Genomic DNA, 25495 nt, shown 5'->3' on the forward strand with positions numbered 1-25495 from the left:
TGGCCTGCGCCAGCTCACTAAATATTATGATGTTCCTACCTGACTCGTTTCCGCCCCCTGGTAGGGTAACAGCTAGGCTGGATTCTCTTGCAGTCTATTTTCTTCCCGTGCCGTCACAGACTATTCCTTATCGGCTCTCCGCATTACTCGTCCTCAGCATGTCTATTAACTCCCTCTGATTTTCGCTTACATATCACTGAATTGAATTTGTTCTATAACGCACGCTTTATTTTTCTCTCGGTCTCTTAAAGCTACTTCATTCCATTCTCTTTCTATAGCTCGCTGCAGTGTCCAAAACCTGATTTCAAGATTTCCCTTACTAAGGAAGCATAGCAGGAAAAATTTTTCATTTTACATAATCATATGCACAGAATGTTTTGTGGTAATTAATTCGTTAACAGATCAACTGAAAAAAAAATTGCTGAGGTTCAACGTGGCTTGAATCCAGTTATACGAGCGAAAGCTCTGTTAAGCATGGTCTCCACTGTCTCAAATCAAATGTCAAGGTCAATGGTCAGGTACCGAACGGTCATAGTCATATGATCACGTGGTCATATTACCATAGCTTGGGTCATACCACCACACAGTTAAGTTCGGTTTGACCTTGTGAGGCATTGAAGGTCATTGTGTGTAATCCACATCGAAATCGGAAGATGTACCACGGGGAGTAAAGCTCTCGCTCTAAAATTGGACAACATGCAGCTAGCAGAGGCTGAGGACACGAACACAGCTTCTCCCATAGGGTTACTTTTCTAATTGAGTTGAAACCACATCAGTCACCTCCTATAGGAAACCTTACCTTCACTTTAGAGTCTATGGATAACCTCTAGTGGCTCTACTTCGGACTGTACAGAAGAGGCGCGGTCTACCATGATGTGTCCGATGGTTTATCGCCAGTAGGAAAGAGTTGAACAGAAATTCAGGGCAGCACAGCGGGCCACACAAGGGGAAATAAGGGGGTTACCCTTGGTTACAAAAAGATATCAAGCAGCGTTGAAAAAAAATAACCAAAATCAAGAAGAAAAATTCAGGGGGCACTTCGTTGACCTAAGGTGCGGTGAGGCGAAAGCCTTTAGCGCAGTGTTGCTGCTTGTGTCACTGATGAGTGGTTAAGATGTTTGTTACGTACACAACTGTTTGTGAATCTTAAATGCTGGAGACACTGAAGGGTATTTGGGAGGCATCCATCTGATTCGATGCCTTTCTGCAAACTCTCTCCAGCGTCCTAGACAAGGAGAACTACATACGTGTCGGCAGGAAGTAGCGCAGTCGTTAGCACGCTCAGATGCAGAACAGAAGGATGCTGGTTCGAATCCCATCGTACACAAAGATTTTTCTTGGCAAGTTGGAGAGTGTCACGGACGGACGGACACCGCGAGTATGAGCCATTACAGGCTTTCGCCTTAAAGTGAGCCCAGCCGGAGCGTCTAATGTGGCTAGCAGATAACCGACAGATTGCTCGCGTAACAGAGTGAACTAAAAATAAGAAATACATATCCAGAGGCGGCAGAGTTTGCAGGTCTCTGTCTGGAAGAGGCGTGCAAAATGCAAAGCAAGACAAGAGTACGGTGAAGAAAGCCGTTAAGTGAGGGCTTGTGTCTCTGGGTGCATCACTTCACTGCGAGTAACGAAATGTGGAGACAACCAAACGACTTTCCATGCCTGTCCACTGCCGACTACTCACATTTCTTTCTTTCCAGGGCTACATCGAGTTCTTCCACCGGATAGCCGAGACTCACCTCCCCACTCTCGCGCTGTCCGTAACTAGTTTCGTCATCATGCTTTTAATCAAGATATTCGTTGATCCATTGATACTCAAGAAGGTCGGAATTCCCTTCCCCATCGAAATGGTCGTGGTAAGTATTCAATACGGATGATATATATTCTTAACTCACTCTGGGCAATCGGTTTGCATCACGTGATCCTCAACTTCCCGCGGCTTGTGCGTCTGCATTGTGCAGAAGTATGATGACATGTGACACCACGGTTCTCAGCGCAACCTAATGCGCAGTTTCGACCTTGTAGAACTTGTGCAGAGCCTCAACCTGTAGTTGACGCTCCCCTTACCCCCTCCCGTCTTACACGCCCTTCATCTTTTTCGTCAACACACGGTTCAAGGGCGGGTTTAGACGAGTATCGATGGAGGCGAGACGCGAAGGCGCCCGTGTGCTGTGTTCAGTGCACGTTAAAGATAATAATAATAATAATAATAATAATAATAATAATAATAATAATAATAATAATAATAATAATAATAATAATAATAATAATAATAATAATAATAATAATAATAATAATTGTTTTTTGGGGAAGGAAAATGGCACAGTATGCCTCATATATCGTTGAACACCTGAACCACGCCGTAAGGGAAGGGATAAAGGAGGGAGTGAAAGAAGAAAGGAAGAAAGTGGTGCCCGTAGTGGTGCATTCCGGAATAATTTCGACCACCTGGGGATCTTTAACGTGCACTGGCATCGCATAGCACAAGGGCGCCTTAGCGTTTTGCCTCCTTAAAAACGCAGCCGCCGCGTTCGGGTTCGAGACCGGGAACTCCGGATCAGTAGCCGAGCGCGTTAACCACTGAGCCACCGCGGTGGGTCGTTAAAGATCCCAGGTGGTCGAAATTATTCCGGAGTCCTCCACTACGGAACATCTTTCTTCCTTTCTTCCACATACCCGCCGCGGTGGCTCAGTGGTTAGCGCGCTCGGCTACTGATCCGGAGTTCCCGGGTTCGAACCCGACTGCGGCGGCTGCGTTTTTATGGAGGAAAAACGCTAAGGCGTTCGTGTGCTGTGCGATGTCAGTGCACGTTAAAGATCCCCAGGTGGTCGAAATTATTCCGGAGCCCTCCACTACGGTACGTCTTTCTTCCTTTCTTCTTTCACTCCCTCCTTTATCCCTTCCCTTACGGCGCGGTTCAGGTGTCCAACGATATATGAGACAGATACTGCGCCATTTCCTTTCCCCAAAAACCAATTATTATTATTATTATTCCACTCCCTCCTTTATCCCTTCCCTTACGGCGCGGTTCGGGTGTCCACCGAGATATGTGAGACAGTTACTGGACAATTTGCTTTCCTCGAAAACCAATTTTCAATTTTCCCTCATGGTGCAGCTGAGGTGTACGCTGAGAGTGGGACAGTTACTACGCCTTTCCTTCCCTCAAAAACCAGGGTTCGAACCCGACCGCAGACCCGCCGCGGTGACTCAGTGGTTACGGCGCTCGGCTACTGATCCGGAGTTCCCGGGTTCGAACCCGACCACAGCGGCTGAGTTTTTATGGAGGCAAAACGCTAAGGCACCCGTGTGCTGTGCGCTGTCAGTGCACGTTAAAGATCCCTAGGTGGTCGAAATTATTCCGGAGCCCTCCACTGCGGCACCTCCTTCTTCCTTTCTTCTTTCACTCCCTCCTTTATCCCTTCCCTTACGACGCGGTTCAGGTGTCCAACGATATATGAGACATACTGCGCCATTTCCTTTCACCAAAAAACAACTATTATTATTATTAACCCGACCTCAGCGGCCGCGTTTTGCCTCCATCGAAACGCAAAGGCGCCCGTGTGCTGTGCGATGTCAGTGCACGTTAATGAAACCCAGGGGGTCGAAATTATTCAGGAGCCCTCCACTACGGCACCTCCTTCTTCCTTTCTTCTTTCACCCCCTCCTTTATCCCTTCCCTTACGACGCGGTTCAGGTGTCCAACGATATATGAGACATACTGCGCCATTTCCTTTCGCCAAAAAACAACTATTATTATTATTAACCCGACCTCAGCGGCCGCGTTTTGCCTCCATCGAAACGCAAAGGCGCCCGTGTGCTGTGCGATGTCAGTGCACGTTAATGAAACCCAGGGGGTCGAAATTATTCAGGAGCCCTCCACTACGGAACCTCTTTCTTCCTTTAGTCCCTCCTTTATTCCTTGCCTAACGGTGCGGTTCAGGTGTCGGCCGAGATATGTGAGCTAATTACTGCGCCATTTCCTTTCCCCCCAATACCAATTTCAATTTTCTAAACACTTCAAACCTACCGCCGCGTTGACTTCATTCTTGTGAAAACTACTACTTGAATTGCTCCAGCTTAAAGTTAGATTAAGAATGTCATAGGACAAAAAAAAATGAATTTTTCTTTCACCAAGCTAGACATTTTTTTTTTCTAATTATCACTATACTTTTTAAAACAGTGCTGCGCAAGCCCAGTGCTCTTTTGCGTGTTCTGAATGATGACGGGAAGATTAAGATGCTTGAATGAAGTCGGTTATGGAGCAATGCTGAGGACTGTTGCACGTTTGGTCGGTATCGAAATCTGGTTAGTCAGCCGCATGTGAATGCGAAATATATAACGGCACATAAACATTGCAGGTAATTTTCGGGACCCTGCTGTCGCATCATCTAAACTTGGAAGGCTACAACATGAGCGTCATTGATCACATCGCTCCTGAGTAAGTAAATCTTCGTGCCAGAGATACGAAAGCCCGTTGGTGTGACGAAGTTCGTGAATTTGTGGCTTCTTAGTGCATTTCACTGCGTAAAATATGCTCTTGTGGTATGGTATATTACGTTTAACATCCGGAAGGTGCAAAGGCTTGAGATAAATTTTGACCTCTTGGCGTGGTTTCACGTGCACTAGCACCTTACAGTACGTCGTCGCACCTGTGGTTCTTGAACTGGTTATTGCGGCCAAAGCGCGTCAGCTATCTTAACGGTAAACAAAATGCAAGCGCAGCAATATTCTGCCGCTCCATGTTTATACTTAGGAACGGAGCTAATCACGAGCGCAAACTGTATACATTTCTTACTGTGTAAATAGTTTGTGTATATTACCTCTCCCCCTATCCTCTCTTACTGTCCCTTCACCTCTTTCATTTCATTTCTCCAGTCTGCCTGCTGTCCTTTATTTCCGCTGCCCCACCTCAGGTGCTTCAGCATCGACGGCAGATGCTGGGGCTAGCAAAAATCTTATCCTTGCTCTTTATTATTATTTTATAAACCACCACCACTACTACTACTACTACTACTACTACTACTACTACTACTACTACTACTACTACTACTACTACTACTACTACTTACTACTACTACTACTACTACACACTCTTCTCTCAAACAGACCTCTCCTGAGTTGCAGAGGACCACCGATAACTGTGATCTTGACACACTCTCGGCAATTTATTCTGCCTGTAATAATGAACACAAATGCCTGCCTTTATAGTGAACTGTCCACCACATAGAAGCCGTCAAACGGACCCTTTGTAAAGAACGAGTGGTTTACGTTTAGGTTGCAAATGCTCACAATAGTCTGTTTTGCATAGTATGAACGTGGCAATGAAAATCGAGAATTATTTAATTCAGAAGGCTCCGCACATTCACGACTAGAACGTTTTTTTTTGCGTTTAGGAAACAAGCCAATGCTTCTGTGCGATGTCAGCGCACGTTAAAAACTCCAGGTAGTCGAAATTTATCCGTAGCTCTCCACCACAGCCTCCCTCATGGGCCGTGTATCGCTTCATGATGTTAAAACTCACAATTTACAATTTAACTTACTTTTTGTGACCGTCTTTTAATTGGTGCCCTCACTTGCTTGAAAAGCATAGACATTTTTGAGCTGGTTGTTTCATGCCAAAAAATACAGTACAAATCACAAATAATTCAAAAATTAAACGAAATTAGTCATGAAATGCACTGACTGCTCGTGTTGTACCTGCAGGACACAAATATTCAAATCCCAAAGCTTACTGCAAAGTCTTAAACAAGTTTCCAGTCAAACAAGCGTCATTTAGCTCATGTGTATAGACTGCAAGAATAGAATTCTTACAGACTAACTACGACTAAGTAATTCAATCAGCATAGTATAATGCAGTCAGCATCGTAGACGGTTTACAGTCTTAATGGCCGTAATTATGAGTCAGTGTTGTCTGCTATAGTGAGAATTATAGACAGTACAGTATCAAGGACATTCAGTATAGTCCCTCAGGGATTTCTGTTATAGTAAGCACAAGTGAACCGTCCATATACTATTCAAGAGAGTTAACGAGCTCAAAGGGAGTCCTTGCAAAAAGTACACCCATTTCGCGCGTGCCCAGGATGCCCCGACCACACGCGCCGGTGTTCTCGGGGCAGCTGATCTCGCACTTGGCGGCTCCTGCGCTGGCCGTGTCCATAGTCAGCTACGCCATCACCATCTCGCTGGGACGCATCTTCGCCAGGAAGCACAAGTACGCCATCGACCCCAACCAGGTACCAATAAACTCTAACCAGAAAGGAGTAAAAAGGGTGTAATCTGTTCTTTAGGGCACTCTTTTGCGCTAGAGGGCAGGTTACACCCTTTTTACACCCGTATAGGCGTATTACAGATTGCACCTTACCTATAGACTCTAAATGGAAAGGAGTCAAAAGGGTGTTCTGTCCTCTAGGGCACTCCTTTTTATGGAAAGGAGTTCGCTAGAGGACAGATCACACCCTTTCTGCGTCCGTGTAAGGGGTGTAACCTGTCCTCTAGGGCACCTTTCCTATACTCTAAGCGAAAGGAGTCAAAAGGATGTAATGTGTCCCCTATCGCACTCCCTTTTATAGAAGGGAGTGCGCTAGAGGACAGATTACACCCTTTTTACACCCGTATGGGCGTATTCGTGTTCAGAGTGATAGCGGACGCGCACGCCACTACAAGCGTGCGATACGATAGGCCAACACGCAGGCGTAGACGAAGGCACAGGAATGCCCGTACAGAGAGACATAAATAGGAGCGATACATCTCAGCAAACATTTTACAGACGCACAGAGACGTAACGACACCTGCAATGACTTCAATACATCGACACATACGCGGGAAGAACGGGTGAAGGAACACAGGCGGGTTAAGGATATCCTAGTCGAAATCAATAGGAATAAATGGCCTTAGGCAGGGCATGTAATGCTAAGACAAGATAACCACAGATGATCCTTAAGGGTAACGGAGTGGATTCCAAGAGAAGGCAAGCGTAGCAGGGGGCGGCAGAAGGTTAGGCGGGCGGATGAGATTTAGGAGTTTGCGGGCATATGGTGGCCGCAGCTGGCAACGGACAGGGTTAATTGGAGAGATAGGGGAGAGGCTTTTGCCCTGCAGTGGGTGTAGTCAGGCTGATGATGATGACGATATGAAAATGCTAATTGGATGAAAAGATAGCCCAGGAATAGGCATTGACAATATCTTGTTATTCTCCGCAGCAATTTGAGATCCCGCATTGTTTACTTATCCCCTTGGACCTTATCCCCTTGAGATCCCGCAGTTTTCTTATCCCCTTGGGATTGCTAGTGTGGCATCATAGGCGGTGGCAGATGAATGCGAATAAACCCCAGCTTAATCGGGTTAACCGCGGTGTTATGATAATTCATTGACCGTATTGGCTGGAGGGCCGGCTCTGAGGGGCGTCTGCCGCTGCTTTCTTGAATTGTACCCCATTGTGGCAAGAATTTAAGGCTAGCGATGCGTTGTTCGTGCCTCTCTCCAGACATGTACACACAGACACTGACACGCAAATTGGTCGAAGCAACCCGGCACAGAAACGAAGACGGGAACCTGCAGTGGGGGCTCAGTGGTTAGGGCGCTCGACTACTGATCCGGAGTTCCCGGGTTCGAACCCGACCGCGGCGGCTGCGTTTTTATGGAGGAAAAACGCTAAGGCGCGCGCCCGTGTGCTGTGCGATGTCAGTGCACGTTAAAGATCCCCAGGTGGTCGAAATTATTCCGGAGCCCTCCACTACGGCACCTCTTCTTCCTTTCTTCTTTCACTCCCTCCTTTATCCCTTCCCTTACGGCGCGGTTCAGGTGTCCAACGATATATGAGACAGATACTGCGCCATTTCCTTTCCCCCAAAAACCAATTATTATTATTATTAACCTGCAGTGCTTTAAGGCCTTGATTACAACTAATACCACGGATGGGAAACACATATAGAACTGCTGTCGATCCTCACAGGAATTTCTCGCACTGGGCGCCTGCAACATGTTCGGCGCTTTCTTCGCCTGTTTCCCAGTCGGGGCGTCGGTGCCGCGTAGTTCCATACAAGAAGGCGCCGGAGGCAAGACGCAGGTAAGTTCAGCGGTATTTCTTTTAAGACATTTTTGCACACTAAGGTTTATAAGGGTTCTGAAGCAGGTTTTGAACGCTGCATGCAAAAGTGGCAGCATGAATAGAAAAAAAAAGTTCGTTGGGACACCTAATTCTGTTGTAATGGCAATGCGATAGCATTAGTACCTGTTGATGCCTTCACCGCGAATGCTCTCACTTGCATACAGCCAGTGGGAATGCTCTTTTCTCGTGGCGTCACTCTCCTCTAGCCAATGAAATGGTCCGGTCTGGTAACATCATTTCCCTTCATCCAATAGGCGAATTTTATGAACAACGAGGCATTCTGGCCCCAAGGGGCTAGATAATGCTATCACAATAGAAAAAGAATAAGGGCCCACACGCCTTAACCCCGTATTGCCCACTGTCTCGAAATCGCTACATACCTTTTGCGCGTCGTGTACGCCTTACCACACGAAGCCTGCATACAAATTTCGGGGTCAACATGTTCTCAGCAGCCAGCGCTTTTAGGGCCAATTGTTTTGCGTCATTGTGCGCAAGCTGTGTGAACAAAAAGGGGCCGTGAATGTGCCACCTCAAGCTAGCGTCCAACAATTCCTCGTCTTTCATTTCATGGCAAGTGTTGCGTGGAAAACAGGAAGGCATTTGTTGGGTAAAAAATTGTTTACACTTTCTGGCCATGACCTTCCAGTTGGTTCAAGGTCTTCGATTTCGTCTTTAACACAACTAGGCATAGCTGAAGGAAACGGACCAAACGCTAATCAGCGAAGTACCGATTTTTCAAATTTTAGCGGCTCTAACAAAATTTTGATGCGGGCTTTTGAATGTGAGTTCATTACCGGACCTAAAGTGGATCTAACATTTTTTTGTCATTCTTTTTTGAAGTGTAAAGAAAGGACAGCTCACGTCCAGAGTTTCGAAGACAGCTTTCATTGTATTTTTTGCTTGTTTTTCAAGGTGTAATAATGCAGATAGTGAACTACCTCGAGCACAGTTAAATTCTTATTTGCCATCACTTCCACCCACGCACCACAGCTATAGAGAGCGTAGGTGTCACCAACGCCGCTTTAACCAGCGCTGTTTCTACGAGTGTCAAAAAATGGCTGATGGCAGCGACCAGACTCACTGATGATGATGCTTGCTGATTTCTCAGACTTAATTTTGTAAACGCTTTACTTCTCAAATTCTATGAACTGAAAACAAGCGTTTGTCCCTGCACACCTTCGAACGAAGTGAAAATGATCTGAAGAGATCGCCTATCAACCGAACCAAACCAACGTGCATTTTTTTCTAATGGGACAGTGATTTCCTTACCAAAACTAAACAAAAATGGAACTGTGTAGGACAAAGGAACTAAACGGTGAGCTATATCAATCTGATTTCGTTTTATCAATAAAAAAACAGCTTTGCTAAGTCATTATAATTGTGCTTGCTTTTTTAACCTAATTCATTACCTTTAAAATCGCCTAAGACAGCACGCTTAATCGAGAACAGTATAAATATGGACCAAGTATATTATGTTGGCGTGTCATCTTATCTAATAGTTATATTTTCTGCCAGGTCGTCAGCTTCGTCAACTCTGTCATAATATTCATCGTCATCACATGCCTCAGTTCCTACTTCGAAAAGCTTCCCGTGGTAAGACACCTTTGGCTTGACAAAAATTTAGCAAATCCTGGTTTATAGTTCGCACAAAATCATAGCAAAGGATCCTAGCACTTACAAATCATTATTCAAATAAACTTTAAAACGATACGTTAGCCTTAACAAATGTATTTAGGTAAAACATTAACCCAGAACAATCACGTCCAACATTCTTGGACAAAAATTTTGAATATTGGAAAAATGTAATATACTATGATGGAAATATGAAGTAATGTTCCATTATTCCGATATGTAGCGAAATGTTTCTTTTAAAGTTTTCTATAGCTCGCATCGAGCAGTTATGATTGCCATAGAAAACCAATGGGGAACGCTTTTCATTATAGCAAAAGCGTGAATAGCACAAAAAAAAATGCAAGCATGTCAACAGGAGATCTGGGGATATATAGCGTGTTATGTTGAGATCTTACAATACTTAAAAAAATTGCGTTCATCAACTCTTTCCTGTTCAAAGATGTTTTTGTCCAGAATTGTGGAGTATGATTTGGACGGCCTAATGTTTGCTGTTTCGCAATCTTTTCAAAAATTATATATCAAATTTTTTGTTTTAATTAGGCGACTTGTAAATGCAGGCAAATCTATAAGAGCGAATTAAGAGAACGACTGCTTCACAACTTATACTTGTACGAGTAATGCTGTTTTCTCTTCTTTCTTTACAGGCCATTCTTTGCACGATCATATTCGTTTCACTCAAGAAAGTGTTTCTGCAAGTCAAGGACTTCCAGCGCTTCTGGAATATTTCGAAGATTGACGGCGTAGGTTGACCTTACGGCTCTAATAGTGTTTAACTAGTTTTATAGTCAATTACACCGTGCATATACCGATAAAAACATCAAAGGTTGAAAAGAAATGTCATCCGCGCTGTTATTATGCCAGATACGGCACTGAATAATCTTCAGTGACGCTGTAGGAGAGCTTTATCTGAGCGCAAAATTGAAATTGAAGTGCTAGGTTGTTGACCCTATTTTCGCAGAAATAACTAAAAAAAAGTTGGCTGGCGGTTTACATTGCTAAGCACGAAATATTGTGCGAAAGCAATTTTTTGTAGGTGGACACCACCGCCACGAACCTGAAAGCGCGATTTAGGTGTCCACTCACTCGCCGCGGTGGCTCAGTGGTTAGGGCGCTCGGCTTCTGATCCGGAGTTCCCGGGTTCGAACCCGACCGCGGCGGCTGCGTTTTTATGGAGGCAAAACGCTAAGGCGCCCGTGTGCTGTGCGATGTCAGTGCACGTTAAAGATCCCCAGGTGGTCGAAATTATACCGGAGCCCTCCACCACGGCACCTCTTTCCTTTCTTCTTTCACTCTCTCCTTTATCCCTTCCCCTGCGGCGCGGTTCAGGTGTCCAACGATATATGAGACAGATATTGCGCCATTTCCTTCCCCCAAAACCAATTATTATTATTATTATTATTATTATTATTATTATTATTATTATTATTATTATTATTATGTGTCCACTGTCCCAGGGAGCCAGTCATGCGCGTCTTCAACTTTTTCATTGTCAATGCCAATTTAATCTAGGCCGGCGGCCTATGCTAATAATAATAATAATAATTGGTTTTTGGGGAAAGGAAATGGCGCAGTATCTGTCTCACATGTTGGACACCTGAACCGCGCCGTAAGGGAAGGGATAAAGGAGGGAGTCAAAGAAGAAAGGAAGGAGAGGTGCCGTAGTGGAGGGCTCCGGAATAATTTTCCACTGCCGCGTTTCTGTAGCAGTGTTATCAACGCCAACGCGTATCGCACCAGTGCCGTGTTTCTGCCGCACCGTTGTCCACGGCAACGCCTACAGCGCACATCCCCTGTCATTGCCGCTACATAGCTCAGAGATGGAATATTAGTTTTATAGCAGCGTTAGTTGATGAAGGAGACAAAGTGCAATGCACAAAGCGAGAGTGTGTTGCAGTTCAACACGAGGCGTGATCGCCTGCGGCAATAGCTTAATGCTCTCGTGCAGTGGCCGGCGAAGCTGATCTGTTCGCGCTCTCGCGGGTCCGAAAACCTGTCGCGGAAATGTTTACTGATGGTTTGCCCAAGGTTGCCCCCAAGGTCAAGCATCACACAAACCGTTGAGCCGGTTTGACCCCGTGAAGTAGTGCTTTTTCCCCAAAACTTACAGAAGGCACCGAAGCCACGAACTCCACATGTTTAGCGGTGCTCGACGGATTTGAGCATATACGTAGCGACGTCGTTTCAGTGGCCACGCGTGCATTGAAGATCCGAACGTTAGCCGTTATCCCAGATTTTGAGCGCATTTAGCTTTGCGTACTGACAAATGAATATGTTCTCAAAAAGAGATCATCAGTTTCATATCTGCCACTCATCGGATGACAGTGCACTTTGCTTTCTTGCAGAACATATGGATGGTGTCATTTCTAGCCACCGTGCTGGTGGATGTACAGTTCGGGCTCGTCATCGGAATCATCTTCTCATTACTCACTCTCATCTACCAGATCAAAAGGTGCGAGACTGCCGTCTATGCATGCAATCACTCATCGAGCCCTTTTCGTTTGAATGCCACTCGTACTGAAGCACCACGTTACAGCAATGACATGCTGGTATGATGCTATCGAATGTGACGTTTGCTGACAACAAAAATTCTTGTAGTAACAACAGGATATTCTGTAGTATTGAGCAGTCTTCTGTCGCAACGACAGGGCCAGTTCTGTCGCGACAAGAGGCATAAAAGCCTGTTTTAACGACAGGACGAAAAAAATTGTTTTGTTTTGGGACCGGCTTTGTCGTATATTCCGACAGGGACAGTTTACAGCATTTCTGAATACGTAATTAATGCGTTAGCATTAGAACCCACTTGTCGGAAAAATCTGTCCGTTCGTACGTCTGAGGCCTCGGTTGGTTGGTTGGTTGCGAAACTTTATTTCCAGCGGATATAGAGGAGCGACACGAAGTCGCCCCCCGCTTAAACGGCGGCCGCTATCCCTTGGGCAGCGGCGGCGTCTTCAGCCAGCTGGAGGAGCTTGATCTGTATCCCCGGGTCGGGGCTGAGCAATAGAGCCTCCCAATGAGCAGAGTCGGTAATGAAGTGACTCGCGGGTAGGGACTGCGGGCAGTTCCAGATCATATGATTTAGATCGGCTTTCGCATCACAATTTTTGCATTTGTTTGAGTAGTGTCCTTCCGAATAGAAGCTACACAATTGGGGATTTGGATAGGTGTTAGTTTGAAGTTTACGCCAGGCTTTGGCCTGTTGCTTGGAGAGCGTTTTATCTGCTGGGGGGAATCTGAGTCTTGCAAGCCTGTAGTGCTGCAGGATTTCTCTGTAAGAAAACAACCTGTCCTTGCCAGAGTATAGGGCGGGTGGGCTGCACGACCCAGCTCGGCGGGACAGTTCTCGAGCTAGGTTATGAGCCGCCTTATTACCAGCAAGGGAAGCATGAGCAGGCGTCCAGATTAGGCGAATGCGCCGCGTGGGCTGATACTTTAGCAGAATCCGTGCTGCTTGTGGGGAGATTCTTCCAAACGTGTAGTTACGTATAGCCAATTTTGAGTCGCTGACAATGGTTTCTGCCGAGGATCCCACAATGGCTAGAGAGATGGCTGTTTCTTCTCCAACATGTGTGTGCTGAGTGCGTATAGTGCCCTCAGTTATGAGTGTACCACGTTCCGTGGTGACCACAGCTACCATCTTGTCAGCCGAAGAATCTGCCGCATCTACATATACCACAGAGGTATCATTAATAAAGCGTTTGCCTAATGATTTGGCTCTCTCTGTACGACGTTCAGCGTGGAAATCTGGGTGCATGTTCCGAGGTAGTGGAGGAATGACCAGAAGCTGGCGTATATGTTTGGGAAGGTCAGTTGTGGGTCCGCCTTGTCGTTCGTATGTTATGCCTAGTGTGGACAGAATGTGTCTGCCAGTTGGTGTGGCCGATAGTCGTTCGTACTGCGAGACGGTTACCGCTTCAATAATCTCGCTTAGGGTGTTATGAAGACCGAGACCTAACACTTTCTCAGTCGCTGTGTGCATGGGTAGCCCAACTGCCTGTTTGACGCATTTTCTGATTATGGCCTCCACTTTTTCTTTTTCAGCTGACTTGAGATGTAGGTAAGGGCATACGTAAGCTATGCGGCTTATCACAAAGGCTTGTACTAAACGGAGAGTATTGCTTTCCTTCAAGCCCGAGTGGCGGTTACTAATGCGGCGAATGAGTCGCATAATTTGCTGCGAGGTTCCCTGAAGCTTCCGAATTACGTCACCATTGAAGCCGTGTTCTTGTAGAATTAGGCCCAAGATTTTAATTTTGGGCACTCGAGGAATGGGGACTCCGCGAATACTGAGTTCGATGGCCGGTGGGGTTTGCGCAAGGGATCTGATGTTGCGGAATATGAGAAATTCAGATTTGGCTGGAGAGCACCGCAGCCCCCTAGGGTCTACATAGTTTCCCACGATATCTATTGCATGCTGTAGTCTCTCCTCGATTTCGGCATCATTGCCCTCGGCGGTCCACAAGGTGATATCGTCAGCATAGAGGCTGTGGTGGAGTTGCGGAACCTGCGCTAATTGGTGTGGAAGTTTCAACATTGCAACGTTGAAGAGAAATGGTGTTAGGACCGATCCCTGCGGGGTGCCCTTGTTGCCGAGGGGGAAGTCATGCGAGTGGTGACCTCCTACTTGAAAATGCGCCTTTCTACCTGAGAGAAAGTCGCGGATATAGTTGAAGGTGCGGGCTCCCACCCCGAGTTCATGCAGGTTCTCCAAGATCGCATCATGTCTGACATTGTCAAAGGCCTTTTCCAGGTCAAGTCCAAGAATTATTCTGGTGTCCCGCGTTTTTGCCTCAATAATCTGATGTTTGAGCTGAAGCATTACATCCTGCGTAGAAAGTTTTGGTCGAAATCCAATCATGGTTGGAGGGTACAGCTCGGTCTCCTCCATAAACCGGTTGAGGCGGGTATGAACTACGTGCTCCATGAGCTTACCTACACAAGACGTGAGCGAAATCGGCCTGAGGTTCTCAAGGCTGAGTGCCTTCCATGGCGTTGGGATGAGAATGATCTCTGCCGTTTTCCATATTTGTGGGATGGAGCCCTCCGACCAGCATTTCTGCATATACTCAGTTAGTAATTGTAGCGACACTTCATCCAGGTTGCGGAGGATCTTGTTCGATACTGCATCTGGGCCAGTGGCGGATTTGCAGTTTAGCCTGGCAATCTCTGCCCTAACCTCATCCACAGTAATGGGGGAGTCGAGCTGCGTGTTTTCCGGACCAGCATAATCTGGGAAGACTTGGATAGGAGCATTGCCAATATATCTATCTTTAAGTTCAAGGAAAAGGTCCTCTGGTGGGCCTGCATACTCATGCACAAGCTTCTGCAGGTTCTGCCTCTGGGTGGTTCTGCTACCTGTAGGGTCAAGTAGATGACGGAGCAAGTGCCAAGTCCTAGACTCTCCCATATTGCGATCCATTTGGTTGCATATGTCATCCCAGTTTTGTTGAGTAAGTTTAGCTGCATGATCCTCGATCTCCTTGTTCGAGGATCATGCAGGCCTCGGTTGACAGATTTCAAAGTGGAGAGCGGAAATCACTCTTCATTTAAAGGGAGAAGAAGGAGAAAGAAATGGTGGGGAACAGTGGAGAGAGAGACGCCGTGTCACACCACTGTGATTGCTCAATTGGATCGGGGAAGTGGAGAGGAGGCACGGCGTGTCACACGGTGATTGGCAGACTGAATCACACCGTCAATGTACTTGCACGATCTGAGCCCGTCAGCGCCACCACCTGCTTCGTCCAGGGGAACACTAATGCGGTCGCAAGCTCTTCGTATCAATAGGATTGAGCGTCTGTAATTTATTCTTTTTTTCCGCTCTGTAGGCGCCGATAGCTTGCGTACGCTTTCAATATGGATCTTACATTCTGCTAAGGAACCTCGTAAACGCATGATAAAACATAACGAATGTACATCGACGAATTAAGGTTCGCATTGTGAGCACTGTTTTTTTGTGTGTGTTATTTCAGACCAAAGGCTTGCCTGTTGGGCAGCATCCCAAACACAGACTTCTACGTTCCTGTGAAAGACTACGGCGTTGTGAGTGGTCTTCATTATTTAAGGCGTTGTCCCGCGTCTTCCTCGGAACTAGATTCGTTCATCGCGCCGCGCGGTTTGAAAACCAACTTTCGTTGTCGCCTGCCCGGTTTTTGCTTGTTTTTTACAGGCGGCTGAAGTTCCTGGCGTGAAAGTTTTCCACTTCGGAGGACCAATACACTTCGCAAATGCCGATTACTTCCGCTCAGAAGTGTTGAGGAAGCTGAATTTCAACGTCAAGTAAGATATGTTTCATTATCGTGTGGAGGCTTAACGTTTTGTAACGGCCATGAGTTGGGATTCAGCATGGCAGTTAAGCTTAAAGAAATGTACATATCCTGAAACAGTGCAATGTATTTTTGGCAGGGGCCGAGCTTCTTGTGCAGGTGAAATCCGTCTAGGCTAACAATGAACGACAAAAAGAAAGTTGGTGGATTTGCGTAGTTAGGTGAACTATGAATTAATTAGGTGCGCTAGCGGTTCCGTTTTCCCTTCGGTTCTGGTGTTCAGATCCGGTGTTCATCGATGGCAGTTGCTCGGATAGCGATAATGTGTTAATGTTTCTTTATGCGTAATTAGTCATTCTCTCCGTTCATAGACACATGAGAGTCTTCCTACCAGTACTTGCGCAGCGGTCAAATGATGCGCCACTGCCCTTCACCGGCAGGTGCTGCCATGGGTGGGACTTGGGTTGCTTTGGTTCGGCTGACATCCAGTTTGCTGTTCATGAGCAGCCTCTCACAATTAATTGAGCTGCCGACTGACACGGTGGGCAGATGAGTAGGCTGCACTGCCCAGGTTGCCCTACCCAAGTGGGCCAACCTGGGCAGGCTGCCCAGCAGCCGATCGGCTGGTGAGCAGCGTGCCATAGAACGGGCTTCGGACAAACATACAGACAAACACACAACGGCTAAATGCGAGGAATGGCCACTATGCGTGCTAGCGCACAAAGAAATGCATGTAGGACAGAAGACGTGATTGGCATTCATGCAGTTGCTTATCCTCACAACTTGAAAAAAAAAATCAGTTAAACACTTGTTTTTAGTCCTGAAACATCTAAACTATAAATGCACTTGAACATTCGGAAGCTTGAGAAGAAATCTAAATGTAACTGTTGTCCACCCCCCCATGCAGCCCTTAGAAGTTAAATTTGCTGCTGGTCGACGTCAGTAGAGTCACATATGTTCAAGAGCCAATGCTCGGAGGTCTTTTTGTAGCTTCCTGTGCGCCCTTCTCGAATAGCGTGCTGAGATTTACTCCAACTATTCTTTTTTAACTCTTGTGCAACGACAGCTGTGCGAGGGGCTTTCTACGTGGCAAAGATAGTCGGCGTCATAGCACGTAGAAAGCGAGAACTGCGTCGCTCACATGTTGCCTACACATTGTTGCCTACACATTGTTGGCCAGGCGGGGCCTGATAAGTGACGGACACATGGTCCCACGATTGGGCGCTTTCGCAGACGTGACGTGCGCAGTCGCGTGACATAGGTCACATGCTTCAGACTCATGAGGATGCCCAGGCTGTGGGACGCTACACAGCTGTCGACATTTTCCTTTCTAGGTCACATGACAACGAGTCATACGGCCCATTAATGCGACCAAGCAGTTTGTGGTCTATGACACTAGTTCAAGGGACCCATAATTGGGCATGACCGATACCAACAACACGGTGGTCGTATGATGCCGGTTTCATTTTGTGCGAACGAAGCGATCTGCGCACAGGAGGCCTTCGAGAGCTGATGTTGTAAAATGTGCCTACAACTATCCTTTTTGTGTCGGTAAGAAAGAACTGTACGAGCCCCCAAACGGTTGGCGGCCTCAATAAAAACCAGACTGAAAATGACCGATGAACTGAAGGGAGATCCTTATTTCGAAGTGAAATAATCCATAAATTTAGTGTTTTTCTTTTCTTTTTCCTTCTTTTTGCTGAGCAGCACACAGGATAAACCCACGTGGAAGACGCCGAGGAAACCACCAGTTGCCAGCAGTGCAAAGGTAAGCTACTCTTCACTGCACACTGCTGAAATATGCATCCGGGGCTTTTCAAGTGTGAGGCAAAAATGTACGCAATTTCATTGCTTGTAATGGCAGGCTACATCATGCTGCCTGCACCGAGGCCTACAGCTTTGAGCTGTTCCAGACTGTCTTGATATCTCAGGTCTCCTCAATCCTTCCCGACAGGCTCGAAATGTGATCAGGATTCGCGAGCCGTCCTGCAGTTTCTCGGCCAACGCTGCCGTGCCGGCGTTCGAAACGAGACCTACCGAACCGGTGTACATGACTGGCGAGCCAATCGCCGGAGTTGGTCGCCCTTCGTACATCATATTCGACTTCTCTCGTGTCAGCTTCGTGGATGGCACCAGCATAAACACCATGATGGAGGTGAGAACAAAAGGATGACCGTTGACCTTTCTACTATAGTCGGACACAACTCAAGAACAGAGCGGCTTTTCCCCGTCAAAGTACCCCCCCCCCTTCCAGCCAATGGCGTCGGCTGGTTCTCATGACTCTGCTAACGTCACAATGAGGGAGGAGACTCCCTGACCATGGAAGGAGCGGAGTGATCCTTTTTATCTGACACTACCTGCATTATCACGCCAGCAGGGTCATGAGAATCGGCCGACGCCATTGGCTGGAAGGTGGTCCCTTGACGGGGAAAACCTTGAGTTGTATCCGACTATAGACACTGTTTCAATTGTTTGCAAAAATGCCAAACTTCGCAAATTTGTGGCCAATCTGTAAGCAGGCAAAACTGTAGACTTCCTTAAGAATGTCTTGAGTCTTAGCTGGTTGGTTGAAGTGTTTTAAGAGGGTGTGCTTGAATATTTGAACGAGCCCGACGAAGAAACTGTGTGCTGTTGTTTTTTCGATCTCGCTTATGGTCCAAAAGCTCAGAAGTGCTTTGGACTTATTTTACCGAAATAAACGTAAATAAATGCGCTACTTTTGCAAAGAAAATCTCAGCGCTGAAAAAATTAAAAGCCCAGCGCCATGAGGCGGCTCCCACACCTAGAAATTAAAATGGTCAGTACTTACTGTTGAACAAATTCGTTTCTCAATGATTATAGCGGACTAACCTGAACAAGCCTCAAGCCGCAGTATATCCCTTTACACGAAAGCTGTGAGGTTCTCCTACTTATTCATTATTTGCGGTAAAAGGCGTTAGTTCTTTCATTAGAACGACCTTCCACCACCGAGCGGTGAAGATCTGTCTCGAGCGATGAAGACTTGTCTTGAGAAAGAGAGAAACAACTTTATTTAGTCGCTTGCAGAACGACACCATAACTAAATGGCGCCGCACCCTTACAAAAACGATCTACAGAAGTCTATAGACTTCTTATAGACTCTATTGCCTTCCTATAGATATTTCTTTTTGTCTATTCATAGTCTATAGACTGTATATAGACAAAAGTCTACTAAAAGTGTATGGCCATAAATCTGTAGATCGTCTATAGACTGTCTATATAGGATTTGTACTGCATATAGACTGTTCTATAGGCTTCGTCTATACAGAGTCCATAGACTTTATATACAGAAGTCTATGGACAGTCTGTAGTCTGTCTAAAGAAGTTTTTGTAAGGGCAACGCGGGCCCTGACGTCTTCTCAGCCGGTGGTCTGCACGCGCAAGAAAGACCGTTTTCCTTTCACGTCCATCGATCGCATGAGCAAAGCATCAGGCATTAAATCATGACGTCACTAAAGGAACACGCAATCGTTCCAGATCTAATGTTATCACCGCGGAGCGAGGCCAAAGTAAAAGTTTTGCGATGACTGGTTTTATGGCTTTTGTGGGGCTTAACGTCCCCACGTGATTCAGGTTATGAGGGACGCCGTATCTGAGGGTTCCGGATAACTGAACTGAATTTCGATCACCTGGGGTTCTTTAACGTGTACTCGCATTGCAAAGTGCTCGGGCCCCAATAATTTGTTTCGCCTCCACCGAAATGCGACGGCCTCGGCTGGGATCGAACCCACGTGTTTCGGATGAGCAACCGAGGACCATAGCCACCGATCCACCGCGACGGTCTTCTGCTATGAGCATGCCACTCGTTTCTAAAACGTATGTGACTGTTCGCTTTTGTTGCCATAATCTGCACCAACATGCATCGATGGTTTATAAAGAGTAGCGTGTCAGGGGTTCAAATTGTGTTTTTGGTGCATCGTGAAGTTTCTCGTTTTCCCGCTCCACTAATTTTTTTTTCTTCTTCCCTCACATACAGGTTTGCAAGGAATATAGGGATATGGGGATCTCCATTTTCCTCGCAGCATGCTCAGGCAAGTACGCTTCACACGTGTCTTGTTTAGAGCTCCACAAACACTGTGTCTCTAGGCGGCTTCAAAAGTCGGTCTGCGAAAACTGTTTGAATGAGACATAATTATGCATGATTGGAGGAAAGTAGTTCTGTTGTTGGGAGACCAGCGTTCCGCGATTTCAAGACCATAGGCACAAATGCTGACAAAGTTTTGTGTTGGAGGGTAACGAATATAAAAAAAACTACGAAAGCACGGCTTTAGTATGCAGTTTCTTACTCCATTGCCCACGTGCTCCAGGTGTCTCTTCGCTAATGAGGTCTCGAAACGTACGTGCTTCTCAACCCTGCCATGTATTTATAACAACAACCAGCGAAGGCAGCTAGCGGCACATTTGCAATGCTTCATGATTGGCGGAGGTGTCGCCAAAAACTGTCACGTGACCCTGCAAGCCAATGAGAATGACATCCACGTGGGTCGTAGGAGTGGGTGTGGTCTCGGGAATGAGCTCTGTGCGGTCCTGATGGAATCTTGGTGGTGGTGGTGGTGGATCACGTCAGTGGGCAATGTGGGCGCGCCTTCAAGCTGGCCGGTCCGCCCAATGACGTCATTGGCATGTGGGACGCGGCCCGCTGAGGTGTCGCCCTTATCGGCTGCGAGCTATTGCGAGCAGTGATTTTAAAAATTATTTCTAAATTATAAGGTCCACGCAGAGCTTTCAAGCCTGACACGGATGCCCGCAAAGACCACCTCTACAGATCTGTTGAACTGGAATATGCGCATCGAAATGTCTCTTGAACCGCGTTAAAACTGTAATCCTCTTTTCTCCATTCTTCCAAACGCAGTGTTGTGATTGCAATAGCAGATTGTTGTTTCCGCTGTCTTAAGCCTCATGGCTCTGGCGTCGTCTCTCTCGCAGTGTCTGTGTTCAGGATGCTCAAAAAGGGTGGCGTGCTCGACGTTCTGCCCACGGCCAAGTTCTTCCCCAGCGTGCACGACGCTGTGCTGCACACACGGCACGATAAAAAGGTTCCGAGCTTTACCTATGTCCTTCCGAAGGCAAACGGCAAGTGCGCGCCGACCAGTCCACGGGCTGGTGTGCGGGTCGCAATATTTACTCTTTCGCAACAGCTCTTTTTTTTTCGCATCAGTAAGTCCCGTTCCAACCTGTCTAAGCCACATCCGAGCTTCAGTAGTCGGTAAAATAATATGGACATCAAATTTTTGCTTGCGCGTTTCCTTAGTTAAAATGATGCGTTAGCCATTAATTGTATTGTCGAGAGCAAAAGTGGTACACTCCACACTGCGGGCACCGGAGCAGAGCAAAACTAGTGTTGCTGTATAGTATGTACACGTGTGCACCGGCTCTCAGGCCGTATCTCGTACGCGCATAGAAAAAAAAGAAGAAAGAAGATCAAAAGAGGGCCACCGGATCGCTACTGCTGCGGCACCGCTCGGCATTTTGGCGAGCTGAAGCACGTTGCATTGAAACGAGCCAAGTGACATGCCTGCAGATAATAAAGGGCTCCCATTGGCTGTCTCGATCCCAGATGCCGCCCGTAGATGGTGTTGCATAGTGTTGCTATGCAGGTCTGCGTTGCTCCGGCGCCCGCCGCGTGGAGTATACCACTCTTGCTCTTGACAGTACATGAATCACCTCGTTATATTCAGCTAAGACCGGTAAATAGTTTATAATTGAATTTCTTTTTCACACCGGTTCGGTTTTATCAACGAAACGATGGCTGTGACGTTAGTTGGTCTTTAGGTCACGTGAGGCAGGAAAAAAAAACGGAAATATAACTGCTGATACGTCGTTTGCTGTTATTTCAGCTCTTGAATCAGGCTGGTTTGAGTTGTGTAGTGAATTAAAACTATAGGTGTCAGCGTCCGAAACAGCATGAGAGAAGAAATTCATTAATAAGTTATTTAGCGGTCGTATGCAAATACCATGTGTTGGTGCGTAGGTTCTAATGTCTGACACATCACTCCAAAGAAAAAGAACGCGCAACTAAAATTAGGTGTCTGTAATCTCTGGGTAACTTCATCTCGCGTTAACCTTAGCTAAACTCAACTTATCGGTTTCATCCGTCTAGCCGTTGCGTGTCCTGCAGTGTCTCACTCGGCCGCTCCAGGCCTGGCCTACCCAAACGGGTTTTGTAAACAACCATTCTCTGAGCTAGCTGGTTCAAAGCGCAAAGGTAGCAACAGCCAACGGAAGACCGTTGACTTATTTCATACCGAATAAACGATTTTTACTATAGTCGCCTGTGACAGACACAGCAAAACGTACTACTTTGGAACGCTTTCTTTCAAGCCACGATGTGAAGTGTTGTGCTTGGCAGTAGGCGGGACAACTGCGGCAGGTGTTGTGTGTGTAGCAATGCTTATGTCATTTCTTACGTCATACGCCCCGTCATATATCTGCCCAGCCATTCTCTGAGCGTACACTGCTCACCCAAATGATCTGAGTTCAGGTTGGAGTGCACAGCAACGTTATGCCTAAACAGGAAACGAGTTTTCGTGCCCAGTTTGTAACAGATGAAATTAGTTGTGATTTTCAAAATTTTCGCGCGTGATTAAACATTATCTAGTTGCTTCACAAAAAACGCCAGACTGAGCCAAATTAAGCCTACTGCTCTAAAGTGGTGCTTCTGCCACGGAGGGTTGATTGAATAAAAAGAAAGCCATAGAGTTCCTCCAGTTTCTTACGCAAAAGCGTAAAGGGCCTGAGTCGCAGAAAAGCCGGTGTCATTGCGCGTTCACACTTGGACATTCGGCGGCGAGAGCGAGCGGAATCTGCTGCCGCGGCAGAGATTTCACCGAAATACCCAGCGGAAAGACCGATCGGTCCGGGACCGAATTCTGCCGCCGGAAAAAAATCCGCCGAATCTCGTCAGCCAATAGGAAGGCGAGTACCCGCCAACAAACAAGGCGGCGCCCTTCGATGCAGGACGCCTCGCTTCGGACTGAATTCGTCGCTGTTACTGCCTTTTTCAGCGCGTTCACTGGCCATAAAAGAGCCAGCGGTCTTTCTCTTTGTCTTATCTCGTCCACAAGAAAACGTTTGAGCGATAAATTTGCTCTATTTTTTTTTATTTCGGGTGACGACTCTTCCACATTTAGGCTTAAGAGGGGCGTCGGTTTGTTGACAATGATTCCCCTCATAACCACCAGAGGGCGCCACTAGGCTACTCTTATCGTTTTAAAAGCGAGAATGTTAGAAATGGCGTAACGTCCGGCAAAATAGCTGAATTTAGCGTGCGTGAGCGTGCATAGGGTTATGGTACATAGATAACATCGATTACCTCTTGCCATATTTGTGTACGCCGTGAGCAGACGACACACAGACAATGATCAGAGACACGGATGCCGGGAAGTGTGAACGAGGCAGCATTTCGGCGGCCGCGGATTCCGCTTGCTCTCGCCGCCGAATGTCCAAGTGTGAACGCGCCATCAGCGTTGCCTGCGGCGTAGTGGAAAAATTAGTGCTATTCTATTACAGGTGGCTCCCATAGATGGCGCCAGCCACAATAGCGGAGCATCGGAAACCGCTGACCCTCGAACCCTTGGGTTGCGAATCAGACAGCCTGGAAGACATATTCGTACGCCTTGGTTAAAGCGGGGCTTCATATGTACGTCGTGTGATATTTCACATAATGATTGTGACTGTGAAAGAGGGAACACTGTCCGTGTCTGCATGGGCAAGAGGAACCGCTGTCGCGTCATATCCTTAAAGGCGGAACTTAAGTACCCCAAGAGTTTGTTTTGAGCTAGTTGGTTGTAGCATTACATGGCTTACGCAAAAAGCGTTGGCTGTCTCCGTCTTTTTAGCGCCTGTACGCTTTTTGCGTGAACCATGTTAAGTGCCCCCCATTTTTCATACTGCGACGTAAAAGCATAGGCGCACCAACAAAGAAAAGCACCGTGAGCGAATTCGTTTGCCCAAACACATGGTAATGTTTTCAAACCAAACATTTCGCAATCTATGTAACGCTAGCTTTAACTCCTTGCATCCGGAATATCTGGACATTCTGAACCATAACTTACATTTTCTTTGCAAAGCAAGTCCACGGCAACGATGTACTGGCATGGCGAATTGAAACTCGGGCGGCACTGATCAAAGGAAAAGGCAAAAGTATGAATAATTTTCGTTGGCTCGAAAATTACCTCCTAATTGGTCGGTTACGTTGTCGCCTTTCTCTTACAGGCTTCCCACAAAGCGACAGTGCCAAGCGTGGCCACTTGAAAGACTCTTCTGGTGACCACAATGGCAACGCCATTCTGACTTACGGGATCGACGGCGTTGGCTCGCGACAACCCTCCACCAATTCCCTGTGTTGTTCCGCCAGAGACACTCGTGCATCCTGACGCTCGCCAAGTCGTGTGCAAAAAGAACTGTGAACCATGGCGAAACATGGGTTATGAACGGCCATGGAGTAAGGGAAGCTAAGGAGAGGCCCTCGCTATCCGAACTGCGCGCCAAAAAGTGTGCCGGAAGTCACGCGCTTTCACAAGGGCTTCTGGGAGTCTTTGGCCGACGGCGCAGCCAATAGTAACGCTTGGCCCAGCGGCGTCATCTGCGGCGCATGCGCGCTGAGACGCCGGCCAAATATGGTGGGGCAGGGCCGTCACATCCGGCTTCAAAAAATGTGACGTAATGGCCTCTTGTGAATGCTTTCCTTCCTGCATGTGTAAGCCAGAACGGAACCATGACGGAACGTTGATCATTGTACAAAACCCTCGTCTGCATTACACATCACACGACGTCATTTTGGTGCCCAGTGGGGGACCAGCTACCACTGTGACTGCAAGACGCTCCGTGGATGTGTCTGCGGGGAAAGATGTCACGTAACTGTGCAAGTGCGCCGATGCATGAACCTCACCCAAACCAACGGCGGTGCACGTGTTGACAAAACCTGAAACGAAGCTGTTACAGTGTGTTGGTGCCTCAGATAAGTTGAGAAAAGACAGTGACAAGTCATGTATTGGTGATAAATCAGGAATCGTATAGCGCAGCGGGATTCATGGATTCTGTAAGCGACTGGTTTTGCGAAGACTTAATTTTTTGTTTTTTTTTCGCGAATCGCACAGACCTCGCGAAAAATAAGTCCCGCGAATAGTTTCGGCATAACATTTATAATTCGTAAAAAAATCCTCCCCAAGATAGGTACGCTGTTGTTATCTGCAGAGAGATGTTTTGAAAGGGTAATCTTTCTGACCCATCGCCCGAGCGTCGTTTCATTATCTCAGTTCTTCCTAAATTATACCTGGAACCCATTTTCTAGGCCAAAAATCTTCATACGTTTTGATGGCTTTGCGAGTAAGGTTCTGTATTCACCGCTTGAACGAGGTGAGTTTACGAAGAAAAGGAATGTTTAGTCCTGGCTGGGGCAGCGACATTCGGTATAGGTGTTCGGATTACTTCCACAACTATGTCCTTTCAAGGAACAATAGACAAAGAATTTCAAGG

The 25495-nt window shown here is 46.9% G+C and overlaps 1 protein-coding gene across 1 annotated transcript in view; it reads left to right on the top strand.

Annotated features, from left to right (window-relative positions):
* LOC144103608 (prestin-like) overlaps positions 1-24393 on the top strand; it is a 35623-nt gene extending 11230 nt beyond the window's left edge. Inside the window, exons 5-18 of the mRNA XM_077636280.1 lie at positions 1701-1856; positions 4360-4439; positions 6081-6234; positions 7953-8066; positions 9624-9701; positions 10385-10480; positions 12083-12189; positions 15707-15776; positions 15904-16013; positions 17708-17768; positions 17955-18155; positions 19995-20049; positions 20945-21121; positions 24233-24393. Coding sequence (XP_077492406.1) covers positions 1701-1856; positions 4360-4439; positions 6081-6234; positions 7953-8066; positions 9624-9701; positions 10385-10480; positions 12083-12189; positions 15707-15776; positions 15904-16013; positions 17708-17768; positions 17955-18155; positions 19995-20049; positions 20945-21121; positions 24233-24393 — 1620 coding nt within the window. The remainder of the gene's footprint in view (positions 1-1700; positions 1857-4359; positions 4440-6080; positions 6235-7952; positions 8067-9623; positions 9702-10384; positions 10481-12082; positions 12190-15706; positions 15777-15903; positions 16014-17707; positions 17769-17954; positions 18156-19994; positions 20050-20944; positions 21122-24232) is intronic.
* Positions 24394-25495: the final 1102 nt, after the last annotated feature.

This window comes from Amblyomma americanum, chromosome 9, assembly GCF_052857255.1.
Source record: "Amblyomma americanum isolate KBUSLIRL-KWMA chromosome 9, ASM5285725v1, whole genome shotgun sequence".
Lineage (NCBI taxonomy): Eukaryota > Metazoa > Arthropoda > Arachnida > Ixodida > Ixodidae > Amblyomma > Amblyomma americanum.